Here is a 23,401-nt window from a genome sequence, read left to right on the forward strand (position 1 = left end):
ACCACATTATGGAGATTTCTTTTTTTTTTCCTTTTTTTTTTTTTTTTTTTTTTAAGAGATAGTGTCTTGCTCTGCCACCCAGGTTAGAGTGCAGTGGAGCAATCCTAGCTCACTGTAGACTCAAACTCCTTAGGCTTAAGTGATCCTCCCACTGCAGCCTCCTGAGTAGCTGGGAATACAGGCATGTGCCACCATATGCAGTTAATTTTTTTATTTTTATTTTTCTTAGAGAAGAGGACTCAGTTTGTTGCCCGGGCTGGTATCGAACTCCTGGCCTCAAGTGATCCTTCCACCTTGGCTTCCCAAAATGATGGGATTATAGGCATAAGTCACCGGGCCTGGATGAAATTTCTGAAAATGTAAAACAATGCCTTATGTAAGTGACAGGTTGATGGGTGCAGCAAACCACCATGGCACATGTATACCTATGTAACAAAACTGCATGTTCTGCACATGTAAGCCAGAACTTAAAGTGTAATAAAAGAAAAAAAAAACAATGCTATTCTTCTTGCTAAATTTTTTTGTTAGGAAATAATTTTTTTTCATTAAAATGCTAATAATGTTAATATGCAGTAGGTTTATAATTGTTACATTTAAGTAAATTACTAAATAAATTTTAAAAAGTCTCAGTTTTGATTTTGTAATATGTTAAATGTCTATAGCAATAATATAAACAAAAGCTCTTTCAGATTCTCAGTAACTTAATAGTGTAAAGAGGTTTTGAGAATCTGTGATCTAGAGGAATTCACATACAATTTAGGAAGAAAGCATAGCTTTATAATCCAAAATATGCATGTTAGGGCTTAAAGCAGTACTTTGATGTGAAGTATTTTTCAAATGACAGTGTAAGTTTTGTAGTTATCACACTTTGTATTGTTTGGAATCATACTACTTTGAAATTTTTCTAAACCTTCATTTTTTATGTCTTTAATGTACAACAGAGGAAGTGAACAATGAAATAAAATGTTTGCAAAACTATATAATTTTTTTGTGAACATTTAATTTTTCTAAGCCATAGATGCTTTCCTGAACAAGCTCAATAAGTTATAAGAATATGGAAAAAAGATGTTCTTTGATAATCTTTGGAATATTGCTGGTATCTTACACATAGCAGAATGAATATTTCATATCTGAGTTAAGTGAACAAAGTGTATTTAAAATTTTTTTAATAGTACAGTCTAATGCCATTTTGGAATGTATGTGGAGGTTAATTTGCTATTATAGGAAGCTCTCCAGTTTAGTGGTAACTGTTTATCCTTTTGTCATGTAACATATGGTGGTCATAAGGTCGAGTTTCTGATTTTTCTTTTTCTTTAAGCAGATAATCTCAGTGATACCTTGAAGAAGCTGAAGATAACAGCTGTTGACAAGACTGAGGATAGTTTAGAAGGATGCTTGGATTGTCTGCTTCAAGCCTTGGCTCAAAATAGTAAGTTTCATTATGTTTACTCAAATTCCAAAGAAGAAAATCAAATCAGTAGTCATTCAGAAACTGGTATGTAGTTAAGCACATAACTTTGTATTCATATAACTTGAATTCTTTTGAATCATATCCCTGAATACTAAGATTGTTTTACATGTTCTACCCTCCTACTTACCCTCCACGCCCCCGCAAGATCCTCAAAGCCAAGTTGATAGGCAAAGAAAGGAGGAATTGATGGGTGGTGATGACATTAATACCAGTCCCAGAGAGAGGCCATTGTTTCATTTCTAACAGTCAAGCATCATAGTTGTTTTTCTTAGCACCTACATCTGTGCTTTAAAAATAGATTGTTTTATATGTGGGGAGAGTGGGGAGGGAGACAGAGGAGAAACAGGGGGAGCTTAAAACACTTAACATTTTTTTGGAATCTTATCATATTTTAAAGTAATTGTACCTTAATATGTATGCATAGATAAATTTGGAAGGAACCATTAGAAGTCATCAAAAATCTTTTGAAATTGGGGTAGGATTTTATCTTTGATGTGATAAATAATGCTAGAGATAGAAACTGCACAGTTCTTCATTGACTATTGTATTGCATTTTATTTATCCTATTTCTAGTCACTAATTTCTGTATTATCACCATTAATAGATCAGTACAGAGTGATTTTCATTAGTTATCTTAATTCTGCTTGGTTGTGCTGTGGTTTGTTCTGTACTTGTTTTTAATTGTGCTCTTGTCCTATCCTGAAACTAATTATGTAGCTGACAAAGAATGGAGGGGAACGTATATATTGTTAAGGTTTTAATTGTAAGGTTTCAACACTTGTTGATATATGTGTTTTTTATTTTTTAGTAAATCTTGATTAGAAAAATCTAAAATAATTGATTGCAGTACTTTTCATCAAAAAAGCACATTTTAGAGCTAGCTTTTAAAATTATTTTTCAGTAATTATTTTGAGATTATAACTGTCATGCTGTTTAATCTTAGAGATAACAGGAAGAGATTTGAAACACGGAGTTCAATAACAGCATCTGGATAAGGGTCAAAATGGTAAAGAAAAAGGACAGGAAAGGAGAACGTCTAAGCCTGCTATCCATTTTAGTAGACACATGTGACTATTTAAATTTAATACAAGTAAATGTAAAAGTAAGTTCCTTAGTCTCACTTCTCAGTAGCTATATTTGGCAGATGACCACTCTCTTGGGGATCACAGATATAAAATATTCCCATGATCACAGAAAATTCTTATGGATAGCACTGGTCTAGAAACTAGAAAGAACCACACGATGACCTGATTTCTTTTTTTTACATGTGCCTGTATAGGCAGCTTTACACAGTAACACAATTAACCTAAGTAAATTGAGCATCTCAGGTATATTTTTTTGAACAGTTGTTTTATTATAACCTTCATCTGTTTTCAACAACACTTTTTTTCTCTGTTAGACAGTAAACTTTTAAATAGACCATTTGCTTTAGATACTGAAGGACATGAAGGGTCATATTCTTGGTCATCTGTAGAGGTTGCCCATTTGTCTCCTAGAAAGACTGGAAGACAAAGAGATGAAGTTGAAGGGAAATGAAGAAAAAAGGGAGTAAAAAGTGTATAGCTTTTAAAAGAACAGATTTAAGAAACACTGAGAAGTTCATAATTGTTAGATTAAATTAGCTTACGTTAGAATGAGCCCATTGCGGACTTATTCACTGTACCTTTTGTTGAAAATGGTCTTGAAATTGTATATCACAAAATGTTAAGGCCACGTAACCACAAGGTATTAAAACAATAAACTCTCACCAATTTAACTAATGATGCCCTGGGAAGGGAACAAAAGGAATGTCTTGTTAATCTGAAACAAAATTTATAAATGCCCTCATGCCTAAGACTACTGACAAAAAAGAATTGGACTTTGGAAGAAGGAGTTCATGCAGATGTTCAGTCTTTGACACCTGTCATTGGATCACTTACTGTATGTTTAGCACTGGGCTGGGGATTATAGCCACTTTCTAATCTTTCCTATAGTCCCATGAGGTAGATATTATTATCACCGTTTAAAGGACGAGGTAACAGATTAATAAGCTTATTTGCCTTGCTGTGGAAGAAGCCAGAGTTTTTATTTGAACTCTTGATTTACAAAATAAAAAATTGTAATCTGAATAAAGTGAAGCTTTTTGCTGAGTTCATATAATGTGAAATTGTTCCAAGAAGCTAGGTTTTAACATTGTGTTTTAAATTTTTGTTTTTTCTTTAATAAAAATATTTCCAAATTTTTATTAAAGTGGATAAGCCTGTTTTTCTTGAACTATATAGTGATACATGTATTTTATAGGCATTTATTGATACACTTTATAAAGTTAGCATATGCCTTTTTAACAAGAAAAAGTAAAATATATTAGTGAGATGTTAATTTTCTACAGTTCTTCCTTGAATAAGGTGATTGAGCCATTGCTACTTCTGTCCTAAATGTAAAATTATGAAATATTTAACTTAGAGGAATCTGTACTTGCTTTTTAAACAACAACAACAACAAAAACAAAAACACAGAGAGCTTCTGGTTTCATAATTCTTCCTTAGTGTCAGGTGTTTTTTTTTGTTTTGTTTTGTTTTTTTTTTTTGAGACGGAGTCTTGCTCTGTTGCCCAGGCTGGAGTGCAGTGGCGCAATCTCGGCTCACTGCAAGCTCCGCCTCCTGGGTTCACGCCATTCTCCTGCCTCAGCCTCTCTGAGTAGCTGGGACTACAGGCGCCCGCCACCACGCCTGGCTAATTTTTTTGTATTTTTTAGTAGAGACGGGGTTTCACCGTGGTCTCGATCTCCTGACCTCGTGATCCGCCTGCCTCGGCCTCCCAAAGTGCTGGGATTACAAGCGTGAGCCACTGCGCCCGGCCAGTGTCAGATGTTTTAACTAAAAATAACACTGTTTGTACCATAATTGCACCTGATCAGGAAAGAAAGATTTCTCCATTCTGTACAAATATAAGATGGTAATGTATGTAATGGAAATATAAACAAAATTTTATTTTACAGTCTGTTACCCTGTTACTGGAAAGGTTATCTCTGAAAGGAACAAAATAATGCTTTTGAAATTTTTACACTGTGTGAATTTAGTGCATTTGAATTGCATATTACAAATGACTGTAATCTGAAATTAGAATTTTTACTTTGATGTATGGCTTTAGAGTGGTTTTCTTTTTTTACCATTGGCAGTATTTCTCTCTATAACATTTATAGTATATGTGTCTATCTTAAGAGACAAGAAGATTTGAATACTTACTAGATTTTATGAAAACATTTTGTTTAAGCAAGCGTTTTGTGTAAATCTCTGATCTAAATTAATATAAAGCCATTCATTCACTCATATAAATACATCAGATCTCAGTTTTAAAATGTTTTTAGTAAATGTGTGAAGGCTACCAGCCAAGAAATCAGCTTCTGTTTATTTTGGTCTCAGATTATAGTTAGAAGATTCTCAGTAAATGCTTATTTGATTGTAGTATGGTTACTCTATTTTATGCTTATTTGGAAATGTAAAACAATAGGCCACCTATTTTCATCCCTAAACATTAAGACAGGAATTGTCTTTGGAGAATGTGGCATCTAAATCACCTTGCAAGAGAAACTATTAGTTTAAATTAAAGTCCCAAAGGCAAGAAAAATTAACATTCTATTTGTAATAAAAATTCTATCCATTTTATTCCATTTTGAGGATGAAGACCATTTTGTGTTGCTGGGGGGACCATAAAGTGATGCCATACAGCTTTAAACTCTCTCCCTGAAGAAGTAAGCTGTCTTCCCCTGCCTTGTTCTCTTTTTTTTTGTATTTAACTTGGTTTCTTGCTGATGGCAATTCCCATTTCATACGAGAGTCACGTAATTGTTTATTTTTTATAGAACAACTCTGTGAGATACTGCGTGTTTACTTATCTTTAAAGAAAAAAGCATTTAATGTCTAGTTCAACATCTCTAACCTTCTAAGATAATATTCACTCACATGTTGAATTCTTGGTTTATTTTCTAGCCGTAAGGTAATTTGCTAGCCCTTGTTCTTTATTTCATTTGTTGTATTGATTTTTGGCTCCCTTCTAGGCTACAATCCTAAGCATACATAATTATAGGCAAACTTCATTTTGTTGTGCTTTACTTCATTGAGCTTCACAAATACTGTATTTTTTACAAATTGAAGGTTTATGGCAACCCTGAGTTGAACAAGTCTTTCGGTGCCATTTTTCCAACAGCATGTGCTTACTTTGTGTATCTGTGTCACGTTATGGTAATTCTTGCAGCATTTCAGACGTCATTATTGTATCTACTTTGGTAATCTGTGATCAGTGATCTTTGATGTTACTATTGTGATTGTTTTGGAGTGCCGTGAACCATGCCCATGTATGATGGTAAACTTACTTGATAAATATTGTGTCTGTCTGACTGCCCACCAACTAGCCATACCGTACCCCCTACTCCCCATCTCTATTCCTCTCCTCAGGCCTCACTATTCCATGAGACACAGTGTTTAATTTAGACGAATTAATAATCCTACAGTGGCCTGTAAGTGTTCCAGTGAAAGGAAGAGTCACATCTCTCTCACTTTATATCACAAGCTAGAAATGATTAAGCTTATTGAGGAAAGCATGTCGAAAGCAGAGGCAGGTTGAAAGCAAAGATAGGCCCAAAGCTAGGCTTCTTGAGCCAGTTAGCCAAGTTGTGAACGCAAAGGAAAAGTTCTTGAAGGAAATTAAAAGTTCTACTCCACCGAACACATGAATGATAAGAAATCAAACAGCCTTATTGCTGATAGGAAGAAACTTTGAGTAGTCTGGTTAGAGGATCATACTAGCCACAACAGTCCCATGTCCTAATCCAGAGCAGGGCTCTGATTGTCTTCATTTCTGAGAAGGCTGAGAGGTGAGGAGACTGCATTAAGAAAAGTTGGACACTAGCAGAGGTTGGTTAGGTTTAAGGAAAGAAGTCATCTTCACAACACTAAAAGTGAAAGATGAAGCAGCAGCTGCTGATGGAGAAGCTGAAGCAAGTTACCCACAAGATCTAGCTAAGATCATTGATGAAGGAGGCTATGCTAAAGAACAGATTTTCAGTATAGATGAAACAGCTTGATATTGGAAGAGATGCCACCTAGGACTTTTATAACTAGGGTGGAGAGGTCAATGCCTGTCTTCAAAGGACAGGCTGACTCTCTTATTAGGGGCTAATGCAGCTGGTGACTTGAAGTTGAAACCAGCGTTCACTTACCATTCTGAAAATCCTGGGGCCCTTCAGAATGATGCTAAATTTCTCTGCCTTTTCTCTGAAAATGGAAAACAAAGCCTGGATGACAGTACATCTGTTTACAGCATAGTTTACTGAATGTTTTAAGCCCACTGTTGAGACATCCTGCTCAGAAGAAAAGATCCCTTTCAAAATATTACTGCTCATTGACAATGCACCTGGTCACCCAAGAGCTCTGACAGAGTCGTACATGGAGATAAATGTTATTTTTGTGCCTGTAAACACAACATCCATGGATGAAGGAATAATTTCAAAGCCTTATTATACATTTCATAAGGCTATAGCTGCCATAGATAGTGATTTCTCTGGTGGATTTGGGCAAACTAAATTGAAAACCTTCTGGAAAGGATTCACCATTCTCAATGCCATTAAGAATATTCATGATTCATGGGAGAAGGTCAAAATATCAACTTTTTTTTTTTTATTATACTTTAAGTTCTAGGGTACATGTACACAACATGCAGGTTTGTTACATAGGTATACATGTGCCATGTTGGTTTGCTGCACCCATTAACTCGTCATTTACATTAGGTATTTCTCCTAATGCTATCCCTCCCCCAGCCCCTTACCCTACGACAGGCCCTGGTGTGTGATGTTCCCCGCCTTGTGTCCAAGTGTTCTCATTGTTCAATTCCCACCTATAAGTGAGAACATGTGGTGTTTGGTTTTCTGTCCTTGTGATAGTTTGCTCAGAATGATGGTTTCCAGCTTCATCCATATCCCTGCAAAGGAGATGAACTCATCCTTTTTTATGTCTGCATAGTATTTTATGGTGTATATGTGCCACATTTTCTTAATCCAGTCTATCATTGATGGACATTCGGGTTGGTTCCAAGTCTTTGCTATTGTGAACAGTGCCGCAATAAACATACGTGTGCATGTGTCTTTATAGTAGCATGAAAATATCAATATTAATAAGAGTTTGGAACAAGTTAATTCCCTCTCTTATGGATGACTTTGAGTAGAACCAGTGGATGAAGTAAACTGTAGATGTGGTAGAAATAGTAGGAAAACTAGAATTAGAAGTGGCACTTCAAGATGTGACCGAATTGCTGTAATCTCACGATAAAACTTGGGCAGATGAGGAGTCACTTCTTATAGATGAGAAAAGAAAGTGTTTTTTTTTTTTTTTTTTTTTTTTTTTTTTTTTTTTTTTTTTTTTTTGAGACAGTCTCACTCTGTCGCCCAGGCTGGAATGCAGTGGCACGATCTCAGCTCAGTGCAACCTCCACCTCCCGGGTTCAAGCGATTCTTCTGCTTCAGCCTCCCGAGCAGCTGGGACTACAGGCACGTGCCACCACGCCTGGCTAATTTTTGTGTTTTTAGTACCATACTGGCCAGGTTGGTCTCAAACTCCTGACCTTGTGATCCACCCGCCCCTGCCTCCCAAAGTGCTAAGATTATAGACATGAGCCACTGTGCCTGGCCTCGAAAGTGGTTTTTTGAGATGGAATCTACTCCTGGTGAAGATGCTGTGAACGTTGAAATGACACAAAGAATTTAGAATATTACATAAACTTAGTTGATAAAACATTGACAGGGTTTGAAAGAATTGACTCCAGGTTGTAAAGAAGTTCTATAGGTGAAATGCTATCGAACAGCATTGCATGCTACAGATATCTTTTGTGAAAGGAAGAGTCAATCAGGATGATAAACTTTGTCTTATTTTAAGAAGTTGACATAGCCACCCTAACCTTCAGCAACCAGCACCCTGATTAGGTGGTGGTTAGTCAGCAACATTCAGCATTGAGGAAAGATCCTCCAGCAGCCAAAAGATACGACTTACTGAAGGCTCAGATGATCGCTAGCATCTTTTAGCAATAAAATATTTTTAAAGCAAGCTATATACATTGTTTCTTTAGACATAATGCTCTTGCACACTCAGTAGACTACAGTATAGTGTAGACAGAACTTTTTTTTTTTTTTTTTTTTTGAGATGGAGTCTTGCTGTGTCGCCCAGGCTGGAGTGCAGTGGCATGATCTTGGCTCACTGCAACCTCCTCCTCCCATGTTCAAATGATTCTCCTGCCTCAGCCTCCTGAGTAGCTGGGATTACAGATTCCCACCACCACACCCAGCTAATTTTTTGTATTTTTAGTAGAGATGGGGTTTCCCCATGTTGGCCAGGCTGGTCTTAAACTCCTGACCTCAGGTGATCCACCTGCCTTGGCCTCCCAAAGTGCTAGGATTACAGGCATGAGCCACTGCGCCCAGCCTGTAGACATAACATTTATATCTGCTGGGAAACCAAAAAAAAAAAAAAAACTGGTGTGATTTGCTTTATAGTGATATTCACTTTATTGAAGTGATTTGGAACCAAACTCACAATATCTCTGAGGTATGCCTTTATGTACACAAGGTGTTAATCTAGATTACTCTATGCGTCTTGTCTAGCAGTAAAAACTTTTGTTGTCATTTGCTTTAGTCAGCTTTATGCATTTACTATTTTTGAACAGACTTACTTTCAGGTAGCAAAGTTACTTCCTAAGTAAGAGAGTTCTTATTATCAACTGTTTTTTTTTTTTTTTTTTTTTTTTTTCGGTATTTGCAATCTGTGAACATACTCCTGCTGTTTTAGTAGAGATAAAAAATTATTATTTTATCCTTTCATAGTAGTATCTTGAAGAAATTTTTACCTTTTTATCTAGAGTTATCAAATGTTCCACAGAAGTGATGTGTTTCTTTTGCGAACTGAATTCATTATTATTATTATTTTACTTTCTTTACTTTTTTTTATATTGTATGCCTCTTTTAGTGATTGTGTTCATTGTCCATGAGGGCTTAGCACTGGTGCTCCTTATGAACTAGTGAAGATTCAGTTTTTACGAAATAAAGATAGCATTTGAAGAATACAGGAGATTCTCAACTAAAATGTCAGCTAAAAAGACATTGACAATTCCCAATGGGTTGAGACTCCTGGATTGCCATAGGATGGTGGTGGCCTCCTAAATCTGTATCTTTCCATGCATTCTCTAAAAGTCCACATATATCCACAAAGAGACAAAACCGACTAACAATATTCTTTGTCTTCAGCATAACTAGGAGACAGACTTCAAATTATTACGGAGATAAATAAATATCCAAATCTAGCCTACTCAGCTTCAGAGACCACTGCAGGGAGAGTTAAGACTGCAGAGACCACATGGACAAGAGGAGAGGGAAATGGGGAACCAGGAGCCCAAGGGTAATAGTACACAATGAAAATTACCTTTAGAAAGAAAAAAATTCCTACCCTAGTAGGAAAATAGTGCGATCTGGTCTTAGATTAGATTCTAACATTGGCTACTTAAAAGTACATGGGACTCCAGGTGACAGGTAGGGAAAGCACCACTTTGGGGATGGAGTTGTTCACTTTTATATACTTGGTGATGAAAAGAAAGAAGCAAGAGGGAGAAATGAAGTGTTCTGTAGAAATAAGGAAACTGCAAAATCAGAAGACATACTAATCACCCCACTTTGGCCTCAGTTCAGAAGAGAGAGCATTTGAACTAAAAATCCTGGATATTTATCCCAAATTGTTGCCCTTACTGCATTCAATTTTTATTACTAGTCAAGGAAAATAAAAAATTATACACTGAATAGGAAATTTCAGATAAGATACATACATAGGTGCTACAAAAAAGAAAGCAGAAAATAAGAATCAAAACATTTTAGCTATTAAAAATTTTTCCTCTAAGCCATCTGTGCGGCAGTTATCATTAACAGAACACCATGACTTATATTACATATTCTTAAATAAGCCTTTGCAGATACGAAGAGAAGAAACCTTCAAGTTATAAATTCAGAAACTTAGAACCAAAGTGAACACCAGGAAGCTGTGAAATTAGAGTTGACCAGAAGAAATTGAAGAAAATGACAAAATTGTTTTAAAAATTAAAACTAAATTTCAAGGTGCCCAAGGAAGAATAGAGGTGATTGAAAATTTAATAAGGGACATTGAGGAAAGAGATGCAAACAGGCAACTGAGAAGACAAAGGATCAGAGAAAAGATTATAATACAGAAGATAGTCAAAAAGATCCAACATACATGCAATTGGAATTCAGAAGAAGGAAAACAAAATGGTGAAACAGAGATAGTATTTAAAAGTATAAGGTTTCTAAAAGTACAGGAAGACCAGAATCTGTTTTTTGAAAGGGCCCACCATATACTTGTGAAAATTGACCGGAAACAGTCAACTGAAAGACATAGTATAGGAAAACTTTTAGACTTTAAAGATAAAAACAAGTACAGAGGAAAAAATCCTCAAGGCCTCCATGCGAAAATATTATTTACAAAGGAAAGAAAGGCCAGGCATGGTGACCCACACCTGTAATCCCAGCACTTTGGGAGGCCAAGGTGGGCGGATCACTTGAGGTCAGGAGTTCGAGACCAGCCTGGCCAGTATGGCAAAACCTCATCTCTACTAAAAATACAAAAAATTAGCCGAGTCTGGTCATGCATGCCTGTAATCCTAGCTACCTGGGAGGCTGAGGCATGAGAATTGCTTGAGCCCGGGAGACGGAGGTTGCAGTGAGCAGAGATTGCGTGACTGCACTCTAGCCTGGGCGGTAGAGCAAGACTCAGTCTCAAATAAAAATAAAAATAAAAAAAAAAGAAAGATTGGCATCAGATGTCCACATAGCAATACAGAATTCAATAGTGGTGCAGTATTTTCAGGTAACTGAAGGAATAAGAATTTTATATTGAACCAAGCTACCCAGTAAAAATCAAAGCTGTAGAAGAATCCTGTTAAAGGTAGAAGAATCCAGGGAATACTGTACTCTTTGCCTTCCAGAAGAATCTTCTTAAACTTGCACTGTTTAATACAGTAGTCACTCTTCAGCATGGCTGTTGAGCATTTGAAATGAAGCTAGTCTAAATTGAGATGTGTTGTACCTCTAAAAAACATACAAAATTTCAAAGACTTAGTACAAATTAAAAAATGTAAAATAGTCATTAATAGTTTTAGAAATATTGATTACATATTAAATCTTATTTTAAAAATTTTGTGAAATATTTACAAATGCTTTGTTTCTACTGAAGCTTTATAGGCCAGCATTTCTTGGATTGTGGGTAGTAGCTGATCAAAGTTCTTATAAGACTTGGGCCAGTCAGTGTGATATGATGGAAAATGCAGGTTAGAAGAAAATAATAAGTAAATTAATATAATATATAATTGGGGTATTCAGTATAGGAAGAGAACTTTTTAAAAAATTATTTTAAGTTCTGGAATACATGTGCAGAGCATGCAAGTTTGTTAAATAGGTAAATGTGTGCCATGGTAGTTTGCTGCACCTATCAGCCCTTCACCTAGGTATTAAGCCCCACATGCATTAGCTGTTTATCCTGATGCTCTCCCTCCCCATAACCCCCTCTACAGACCCCATTGTGTGGTGTTCCCCTCCCTGTGTCCATGTGTTTTCTTTGTTCAGCTCCCACTTATAAGTGAGAACATGCAGTATTTGGGCTGCTGTTCCTTTGATAGTTTGCTGAGGATAATGGCTTCCAACTTCATCCATGTCCCTACAAAGGACATGATCTCATTCTTTTTTATGGCTGCATAGTATTCCATGGTGTATATCTACCACATTTCCAGTCTATCATTGATGGGCATTTGGGTTGGTTCCATGTCTTTGCTATTGTGAATAGTGCTGCAGTGAACGTACATGTGCATGTATCTTTATAATAGAATGACTTATATTCCTTTGGGTATATACCCAGTAATGGGATTGCTGGGTCAAATGGTATTTCTGGTTCCAGATCTTTGAGGAATCAGCAGCACCCTGTCTTCCACAATGGTTGAACTAATTCACATTCCCACCAACAGTCTAAAAGTGTTCCTGTTTCTCCACAGCCTTGCCAGCATCTGCTGTTCCTTGACTTTTTAGTAATCACCATTCTGACTGGCGTGAGATGGTATCTCATTGTGGTTTTGATTTGCATTTCTCTAATGATCAGTGATGTTGAGCTTTTTTTTTCCTGTTTGTTGGCCGCGTAAGTGTCTTCTTTTGAGAAGTATATGTTCACGTCCTTTGCCCACTTTTAAATGGGGTTGTTTTTTCTTGTAAATTCGTTTGTAGTTCCTTGTAAATTCTGGATATTAGACCTTTGTCAGATGGATAGATTGTGAAAATGTTTTCCCATTCTGTAGGTTGTCGGTTCACTCCGATGGTAGTTTCTTTTGCTGTGCAAAAGCTCTTTAGTTTAATTAGATCCCATTTGTTGATTTTTCCTTTTGTTGCAATTGCTTTTGATGTTTTTGTTATGAAATCTTTCCCCTTGTCTATGTTCTGAATGATGTTTCCTAGATTTTCTTCTAGGGTTTTCATAGTTTGGGGTTTTACGTTTTTAAGTCTTTATTCCATCTTGAGTTAATTTTTGTATAGGGTGTAAGGAAGGGGTCCAGGTTCAATTTTTTGCACATAACTAGCCAGTTTTCCCAGCACGATTTATTAAATAGGGAATCCTTGTCGAAGAGCAGATGGTTTTAGATGTGTGGTCTTATTTCTTAGATCTCTATTCTGTCTCATTGGTCTGTTTGTCTGTTTTTGTACCAGTACCATGCTGTTTTGGTTACTGTAGCCTTGTAGTATAGTTTGAAGTTGGGTAGCATGACACCTCTAGCTTTGTTCTTTTTGCTTAGGATTGCCTTGGCTATACAGCTCTTTTTTGGTTCCATATGAATTTTAAAGTAGTTTTTTTCTAATTCTGTGAAGAATGTCAAATGGTAGTTTAATGGGAATAGCATTGAATTTATAAATTACTTTGGACAGTATGGCCATTTTCATGATAATTGATTCTTCCTATCCATGAGCATTTTTGCAATCTTTTTCCATTCGTTTATGTCCTCTCTGATTTCCTTGAGCAGTCATTTGTAGTTTGGTAGAGAACATTTTTAAAGGAAGCTTAGGTTCATTATTCTAGGGTTACATTCTAAGGAGAAGGTGGTATATAGGGTCTAAAATATGTTCTGTGTGCTTAATCTAAAAGCAGAGATTAATCTAAAAGGAGAGAACAGTGTGTATCCAAATATATTCTTACCTAGGAGTTTATAGAAAAGGGAGCATGGAAAGGCTTGAATCTGGGAGAGTGAGAAAGACCATCTTGAAATCAGTCTCTCACAAGCCATGAGATCAGTAACAGAAACAAGATATATAACAGTGATACTGGGTGCTGTTTGCCTTCTGATATGCTCTGAAGCACTATACTTTATAAAAGGCAAAAAAGGACTCTCATGTTGTGCAGCTGCCAGAAGGATATAAATCTCCATTGGTATTTGTAGTTGGTGATTGAAGCCTTGGCAGAAGATCTGGGTTTGCTAACATTAGCTAATGAATGTTACCATTTTTGCTTCTTAAGTTTGCTACATTTGAAAAACTTTTTATGTTCCTAACACAGAGAAAATGTGTAAGAGGGAAATGTGATTTGAAATGATCCTGTATGCCAAATACATACTGAAGAAGATTTGCCAGTCTCAGTATTTATAGTACCAGTACTGATTTACTATCACTAAGGACTACACTTTAAATTATACTTGGAGAAGAAAAGAGGAATTTGTTCTGCTGTGTCTTTCTAACATTATTTTTCATCAGGGTTCCATGTCACTGCACCTATAGCCAGCTGTGGGAGCAGTCCGTGGACATATACTTGATTGAAGTTAACTGTCTTCTCTAATCGTATAAGCAGTAACCCAATGTGTCCGTCCATTTGTGCTGTTGTAACAGAACCACACCCTGGCTAAATTACAAATAGTAGAGATTTATATTTCTCCCTGTTATGGAAGCTGAGAAGTCCAAGATCAAGGTGCTGGTAGGTTCAGAGTCTGGTGACATGCCATACCTCATTGATGGTACCTTGTTGATGGCACCATGTTACTGCATTCTCACATGACAGAAGGTGGAAGGGAAGGAGAGCGAGAGAGCGAGGCAGCTCTCTGAAGTCTCTTTTATAATGGCATTAATCCATTATAAAGGCCTCACCTCATACTACTGTCATATTGGGGATTAAGTTTTAATACATGACTTTTGGGTGGGACACAACATTTAAACCACAGCACCCACTATGTCCTGAATGTGTTCAAGAATATAAGACATGTAAACTGGCATTTTAATTGATATAATGAATTGGAAATGAATTAGTATCTGAATAAGAATTATGTATTCTCAACAGAAAGCTAGTTTGATACAGAAGAAAATAGCTTTAAGTAATAAATAGATTAGATAAATGTGTTTTCATTATCTTTACTGTGATTGTAGATGTTTGAATTTGAAATTAAAGGCAAGAATAGTATCATGCCACTTTTTACTTCAGTAGTACTTGAAAGTCCAAGTGGGTTGTACTCGCTCCAGAAAGCTTTCTTACATCGTCTACATGCTTTCATTTTTACCTCTTACTTTTCAGATTTTCTGAATACCCATTTGGCATTGTAAAACAGAGAAGATTAAGGTTTCATCATTAGGTTTCATTGTTAGGTATACATTGGAATCTATAATGAGACTTTTTTGGAAATAATAAAATTTAGGGAATCATTTTATTCTAATGGAAGCGTCTTTGTAAAATATATGTCTTCTTGTTATTATAATTAATTTATTTGTACTATATTTAAAAATTTATTTTAACATATGGTACATGTGAGGACCTAATTGAATTTTTTTTTAGATAATCAGTTTTCCTAATACAATGTGTTGTTTAATCTGTTCCTTATCTATCATGTTCTATCTATCATGGAATAACCATTTAGTTTAATATAATTGCATCAGTGTCTGAGTTTTTTTCTATCCCATTAATCTGTTTGTCTAATATTGTGCTGTTACCTTAACATGCTATTTTAATTATGGTAGCTTTATGGAGGAAGTTTCCTATTATAAATCTATTTTTGAAAAATTGTTATTGTTTTCATGGGTTTGTTATATCAGAAATTTTATAAATACTTTGTCATATTTCCGAAAAATCCTATTGGAATTATAATAAGTCATAAATTAATTTGGGAAGAATTGAAAACTTCTCAATATTTTGTCTGCCAATCTAAGGGCATAGATTGTATCTTCTCTTATTCTAGTCTTCTTCTTATGTCTCAGTACAATTAGGTAGTTTGGTTCATATGCTTTCCATACATTACTTTTTAAAATTATTCCTTTGTATTTTGCATTTTTGTTGTTGCATATGGATTTTTTCCGTATAACTTCTAAGTGATTATTGTTAGAGATTATTGTGAAAGGTGTCTTGATTTTTATATTTTTGTATGTATTCAGCCACCTTCTGTTCTTCATTAAAATAAATTTTTAGCTAGTTCTCTTAGGTTTTGCGATCAGAACATCTGCAAAGTGATACTTTTGTTTCCTCTTGCCCTTATAACTAAAACTGACTTACTGTATTGGGTTAAGCTTCCAGTGAAATAGTAAATAGCAGGGATATGGTTAGCACCATATTTTAGTTTCTGATACTGATGGTATAGCCCTTCTGATGTTTCACCATTAAATATAACATCTCTTGATTTTTATGTAAAAATTCTTTTTCATTTTAAGAAAATAATAAGGCCGGGCACAGTGGCTCATGCCTGTAATCCCCACATTTTGGGAGGCTCACGCAGGAGGATTGCTTGAAGTGAGGAGTTTGAGACTAGCCTGGGCAGTAAAGCAAGACCGAATCTCTATCAAAGAATATATATATGTGTGTATATGTGTGTGTGTGGGTGTGTGTATGTATGTGTATGTGTGTGTGTGTATATAGGTATATACATATATGTGTGCATATATGTGTATATACATGTATATACATATAGGTGTGTGTATATACATATATATGTGTATATATACGTATATACACATATATGTGTATATATTCGTATATACATATGTGTGTATACACACGTATACATACACACATGTGTATATATGTACATATATACACACATATATACGTATATATATAGCGTGTATGTATGTGTGTATATGTATATACATATATGTGTGTATGTATACGTGTGTGTATACACACACATATATATATACATATATATATATGCCAGGCATGGTGGTGTGTGGCTCTATTCCCAGTTATGTGGAAGGCTGGTGCTCAAGCATAGAAGTTTGAGGCTGCAATGAGCCATGATTGTGCCACTGCACTCTAGCCTAGGTGACAGAACAAGACCCTGTCTCAGAAAGAAAGGAAAATAATTAAAGAACAATTTCTTTAAAAACAAAAAGATTTTAAACCACAAATTTTTTGCCAGATTAATAAGTGTTGAAAGTGGTAAGTCTCTACCATTTTATTGCTATAAAGCTTGTTTATAATAAAATTATTTGTTGAGAGCATTAATAATAAGGGAACTTTTTCATAAGAAGGAAAATACAACAAAGTTTTATAATCTTTGAATCAAGGTCATGTAGTATACTGGTGAAGTTCAGTATAATTTATATCCTCCTTTGTGTATTCAGGGACAAATATCTATCTAATGAGAATTAGTATGTAAAGAATGATTGGAATTAATAACATGAATGTGTATATCTTAGAAAAAATGACTATTAAAACATCTGACAAACATAGGAGATTTCTTAATCTAGTAATGTATAGCTTCAATAGTTTTCAAAGCTACATTCAATAAAGCATTGCTTTTGCCACCAGAAAATTGTTTACACTTACAAGGTCATATTATATCAGCCTTTAAAGTATATCTATATGCCTTTAAATTAGTAAGTATTCATTTATTTGTTAGTTTATATTATTCAGCCCTGAAAATGTGAACTTAATTGCTTATGATTTCAGTTACTTTAAAAAATGTAGTTTTACACAGATTCACATATTGCGTGCATGATGCCAAATGAATTTTGGTGTTTCAAGATTTAATAATATATGATTAGAAATTTTTAATAAATTAGAACAGAATTTTTAAAATACTTGGCCTTAAAGACTGTTTTTGTGGCCCTAGAGGAAAAGACAAACACATTTAACCGGAAAAAGGGGTAATTGACGTAAACTCTTCTCCTTTGGGAAGAATTTTGTATGACTCTTAATTCACACAAATCTGTCATTTATCCATTATGTTAAATTGGAAGAGATATTACACCATGGGAATTTGTTTTATACCAAATTTATAAATCTAAGTTATTTCATTTTTTATTTTTACTCATTTATGTACTGTAATTTTCACTTTTTGAATTATGAATATATGTGAATATGCATGACCAAATGTAAAATTGTTGAAATAGGAAGAACAATGGAAATACTAAATACAAAATAGAGAGTAAAAGATTAGCTCTTGGCTTTAAGTAATCAAGGTAAGGGAAGGATAGCCAAGAAATGGAAATGATCCCAAATTTAAAAAGAATTTGTAGAAGCACATTAAAAATATATAGATTCTAGTTGAAGAAATATAGTTGTCAGAAATGTATCTTCTTAATTGAATATAAGATACTACATTGTTTTCTATTTGCTATACAAGAATATCTTGAAAATGCCATATTCTTAATTTTATGTGGTTCATGGTCATTTTATTCTCTCTTAAATCTCTTATAATTGAAGAAAGGTGAATATTTCATGTTTTTAGTAAGGTAAGGTTCAGGTATAATTTTATAGGGTAATATATGTATATACATATATATAATGGGTTATATAATTAAGAGTCTTTATTTGAGTTAACTTTTTAAAAAAGAAGTTCACTTACTAAATGTAGGTCGACTCATTAGAATACTTGGTGAGTATTCAAACAGAATTGAGCTCATACTGTTGTGCTATGTCATACTGCTGTTACTTAGTTTAACATAACATAAATGTTAAATACTTCATTTAATCATAGATTGGGAGCATTTTATACAGTTATATCATGCTTTGATGCGGTAAGATTTAGACTACACACCCCTCCATCTTCAGATCTCATTCATTCATTTATTCCACACTTAGTATTTATTTGGTATGTGCCAAACATTGTGCTATCTCACAATAATGACAGAAGCTTATTTCTTTTGTGGGGTAGAGACTGATAGATAAATGTTAAATTATAATTTATCATAATAAGTGCTATCATAGGGGAATGTTCAGTGTCTACACTGGATCTTAGCCAGATGGCTGAGAAGCAATGAGGTATGTTCAGTATCTAATGGGACTACATATTTATTGACCTTAAAGTAAAAATTGCAATGTCAAATCAAAAGGGAATAATCATAAAATAATGAAGGGCAAAAGGAAATGATCTGATTTCAGTACTTAATTCAGCTTATTAAAAGTTCAAATCTTTGATTTTTGATTGCATTCGTTCTTTAAAAAATTGTTTTAGAAGACATCAGAAGTACTGTATGTAAAGCAGAATGAACTAATTTATATTGTATTATACTCTGAATTACTCTGATAATATGCATGCTGATGTTTTTGGATCATGTACCAGTCTTTGAATAACAAGTTCTAGATGTATGCCATCCAGTCTGGTAGCCACCAAGCCACATGTGGTTATTGAGCACTTGAACGGCAGCAAGTTGAAATTCAGATAAACTATAATCTCAAAGACTTATTGCTAAAAAAAAAAAAAAAAGATTTAATGTTTATATTGACCAAAACTTAATTTTATTTGTTTCTTTTTACCTTTTTAAGTATTGCTGCTAGAAAATATAAAGTTATATGTGTGGCTCACATTATATTTCCCTTGGACAGCCATGGCTCACACAAATGCTTCTCAAATTTTAGGCTGCATAAAATTATTTGGAAAGATTGTTAAATCATAAATACTTAGGCCCTATCCCCGGAGATTCTGATTCAGTAGTTTTGGGTGGGACTCAGGAATTTGCATTTCTAATAATTTTCTAGAGGATGCCAATATGCTAATTTATGGATGGCACTTTAAACCATAAGGTTTTAATGTAGACAGTATCTTTTCAGTGGGTTGAAGAGAATGCTGCCTAGAATGAATCAAAAGCAATACCAGTTTTCACACAATCTGTTATCAGGTCTAATCTGTAAATAAGATACTGTCATACTGTCTAGAGGAATATAAATGTAAGCATTTTGCTAGGCCTCTGAAGAAAAAATGTGGAATTTTGTCAAAGACCCTAAGTATTTTTTAAAATAAGTATGTGTTTGTTGTTGTTATTTCTTGTAAAGAGAAAAGAAAATAACTCTGTAAAATGGGAAAGTAAGACCTAGTTTGTCATTTCCAAGACAACAGAATTTACTTACATTCTAAACAAAGGAGGGGGAGAACACTGTAGGAAAAATCTTACATACCCATTGTGTGTGACATTGGAGAGAGAGGGATCTTTTATTTGAAGTATTTGCTTTTTCTTATTTTCTTGTCACAGATACATATGATAAGAAATATATATGTATATTTGTGTGTGTGTGCACGCGTGTGTGTGTGTTTTAATTGAGACAGGGTTTTGCTTTGTCACCCAGGCTGGAGTGCAGTAGTGGGATCCATGCTCACTGCAGCGTTGAACTCCTGCACTCAAGCAGTCCTCCCACCTCAGCTTCCTGAATAGCTAGGATTGCAGGCATACCTCACCATGTCCAGCTAATTTTTTTTTACTTTTTGTATACATGGGGTCTCACTATGTTGTCCAGGCTGGTCTCAAACTTCTGGCCTCAAGCAGTCCTTCTGCTTCAGCTTCCCAAACTGTGGATAGCAGGCATGAGCCACTTCAGTTAGCTTCATTTTTATGTTCTTAAAAACAATTAAGCAGGGGACAATGAAATTGGAATGAGGAGTAAGATAAGGCAGCAAGACATCAAAGTGACAGGAGGAAGAAGATAGAGGATGGTAAATAATGGAAAGCAGTGAGGAGATAGATGATTTTACTAAAGTTGGGGAACAAGGCTTTTGGTTTCTTCTACTATGATACTTGTAGACCTGTTTAGCTCACTATTCTCAGGGCCGGGGAAGTATTTTAATAATAGTATCATCTAATTTTGCAATTCATGAACACCGTAGTAATCCAGTCTCCAGCTAATAATTCTGTCTCATCCTTACCAAACAGACTTTATGAAGAGGGAATCTTTCATCATTCTTTATGAGGGGATCTGTTTCATTTTTTCATAGCCCTAAGACTAGAAGACACTTTTTAAACGTTGATCCCTAATCATCTTTCCGTCAGCTGCTGCTCATTGGTCCTATTTCTAGCTCCTGGATAAACATACAATGTGCTTTCTCCCTAACAAATCCTCTATATTTGGTGATAACTGTCATATTCCTTATTTCCTGAGTTGGCCCTCATATGATGACAAGGAGACAGTAGATGGTAGGGCAGAGGTTGATACTATTTTTTTCTAATATTTGTGTGGTATGTTTTTGTTCTTACTTGGAAATATTTGTTGGGAGGGCTAAGATGATCCTCTTTTCTAGGAGCAGTGGTATATTAGGGTTCTTCAGAGAAATAGAACCAGTAGAATGTGTGTGTGCGTGTGTGTATGTGTATGTTTGTGTAGCTATATATAGATGTACAGATATATATAGAGAGAGATAGATAGGTATGGGCGGAGGGAGAGAGATTTATTTAAGGGCTGGGCACGGTGGCTCATGCCTGTAATCCCAGCACTTCGGGAGGCCGAGGCGGGTGGATCCTGAGGTCAGGAGATCGAGACCATCCTGGCTAACATGGGGAAACCCCGTCTCTAGTAAAAATACAAAAAATTAGCCGGGCGAGGTGGCAGGCGCCTGTAGTCCCAGCTACTCTGGAGGCTGAGGCAGGAGAATGGCGTGAACTTGGGAGGCGGAGCTTGCAGTGAGCCGAGATCACACCATTGCACTCCAGCCTGGGTGACAGAGCAAGACTCTGTCTCAAAAAAAAAAAAAAAAAAAAAAAAGAAAAGAAATTGGCTCATGCAATTATGGGGGCTGCAAGTCCAAATCTGCAATGTGGGTTGTCAGGTTGGAGACCTAGGGAAGAGCTGATGCTGCAGTTCAAGTCTGAAGACTGTCTGTTAGCAGAATTTCTTCTTATTTGGGCAAGGTGTGTTGTTTATTCTGTTCAGTTCTTCAACTGATTGGGCAACGCCTGCCCCAATGTCCCACATAAAGGGCAAATCCGCTTTACTGAAAACCTACTGATTTAAATGTTCATCTTATCCAAAAACACCTTCACAGACAGAGACATCCAAAATAATGTTTGGCCAAATGCCTGGGCACTGTAGCCCAGCTAATTGATAGAAAATTAACCATCAGAAGTGGAATATACATTTCTAGGTATCAAGATGGATTGTATTGTACAATAGTTACATGTTGGGATAACTGCTAGTGAGGAATACCTTAGCATTAGAACTTTACACACAAGAAGCTACAGTTGGGCCTGGTGTGGTAGCTCACAGCTGTAATCCCAGCACTTTGGGAGGCTGAGGCCAGGAGGATCATTTGAGCCCAGGAGTTCAAGATCAGCCTGGGCAACATAGTGAGACCTCATCGCTACAAAAAAATTTAAAACATTGGCCAGGCATGGTGGCAGGTGCCTGTGGTCCCATCTACTTGGGAGGCTGAGGTGAGAGGATCACTTGGGCCCAGGAGGTCGAGGGTGTAGTAAGCCATGATCATGCCACTGCACTCCAGCCTGAGCAACAGAGCAAAACCTTGTCTCAAGAAAAAGTACGAATCATGATCATGACCTACTTTTTAATATTCATTGAAATAAACCTCACAAGGAGGCTCCAAAAGGCAGAGAAATTGGGTTGTTGTTTTGTTTCTTAAGAGACATAAGGATTCATAGTCTAGACTTTAGCACACAGTGTTCTGTGAGGTGAGTCCATTTTAGATGCTTGTAATTTTCTTTTCCATGGTTAAGTGTTATACATCTTTTCATTGTACTAAAGGAGCAAGCAGAATGTTTTTATTTGGCTCGTAATAACTTAGTTATGGATTGATCATATTTTCATTCTGATGTGTGCATGTGGGAGGGATAATATAAAGGCAAGGTAATTTTCTGCAATGATTTCTGAAAGCTTAAAGAACATTTTTGCATACATTTGCTTATGAAAAAACTATAATCCAAGACCTGATTAGCCTAATGCAAAGTGAAAAGTTTAGTCTCTGCATGAGCTAGTGACTGGTAATTATATGAAAAACTTCTATTCTTAACTTCAAAAGAAATCAAAATTACTTGGTGAGAGAATCTTATCAAGATTCTTGATGAGAGAATCTTAAAATATAAGACAATCTCTTTGTAAACTCAATCCTCTTTTCTCTTAGGAGTAATTACAACTACTACAACATCAATACATGTAACTTGCTTCATCTTTAGTATTCCCATAGCAGTTTATACATCCCTCCAGTTGAACTTATGTCAGTGTGTATTCATTGTTTGTATAAACCTCTTTCATTTATTCTGTTATAACTCTGTAAGAGGAGGGATGCAGTTCTATTCAACCAGCATTAATTGTGTACCACTATGCATTAGTTGGTAATCTTGCCCTGGAGAGTTTAGTGGTCTACATAGATAAGTAATATATAAGTTTTAATACAGTATAATATATCATATAATGGAGCTGATTACAAAGTGTTGTAGAAACAGAGATATGGATTTAACTCACATTTTTAAGAGTCTTCCAAAGTGTCACAGAGGGGATGACATTTTATCTGGGTCCTGATGGGTAAATAGACATTTTATAGGTATACCGTTGTTTTTTCCTTCTACCTAGCTTTTCTTCAAATCTTGGATAATACCAGTCATCTACTTTTTACAGCTTCTCAATACTGGTAGCCTTCAGCTGTTGGTCAGAAAATTACTCAGTGGTAGAGAATGTTGCT

General features: G+C 35.5%; 1 protein-coding gene across 8 annotated transcripts in view; it reads left to right on the plus strand.

Annotated features, from left to right (window-relative positions):
• RAP1GDS1 (Rap1 GTPase-GDP dissociation stimulator 1) overlaps window positions 1-23,401 on the plus strand; it is a 176,907-nt gene that overhangs the window by 30,651 nt on the left and 122,855 nt on the right. For 4 of the 8 annotated variants that reach the window (XM_003257516.3, XM_003257517.3, XM_030819151.1 and 1 more), the window contains exon 2: window positions 1,322-1,429. In XM_003257516.3, the coding sequence (XP_003257564.1) occupies window positions 1,322-1,429 (108 nt within the window). Of the gene's footprint in view, window positions 1-1,318; window positions 1,430-23,401 lie in introns of all 8 variants that reach the window. The other 4 variants (XM_012499470.2, XM_012499472.2, XM_012499473.2 and 1 more) reach the window with 1 other exon arrangement.

The sequence above is a fragment of the Nomascus leucogenys genome, chromosome 9, assembly GCF_006542625.1.
Source record: "Nomascus leucogenys isolate Asia chromosome 9, Asia_NLE_v1, whole genome shotgun sequence".
Classification (NCBI taxonomy): domain Eukaryota; kingdom Metazoa; phylum Chordata; class Mammalia; order Primates; family Hylobatidae; genus Nomascus; species Nomascus leucogenys.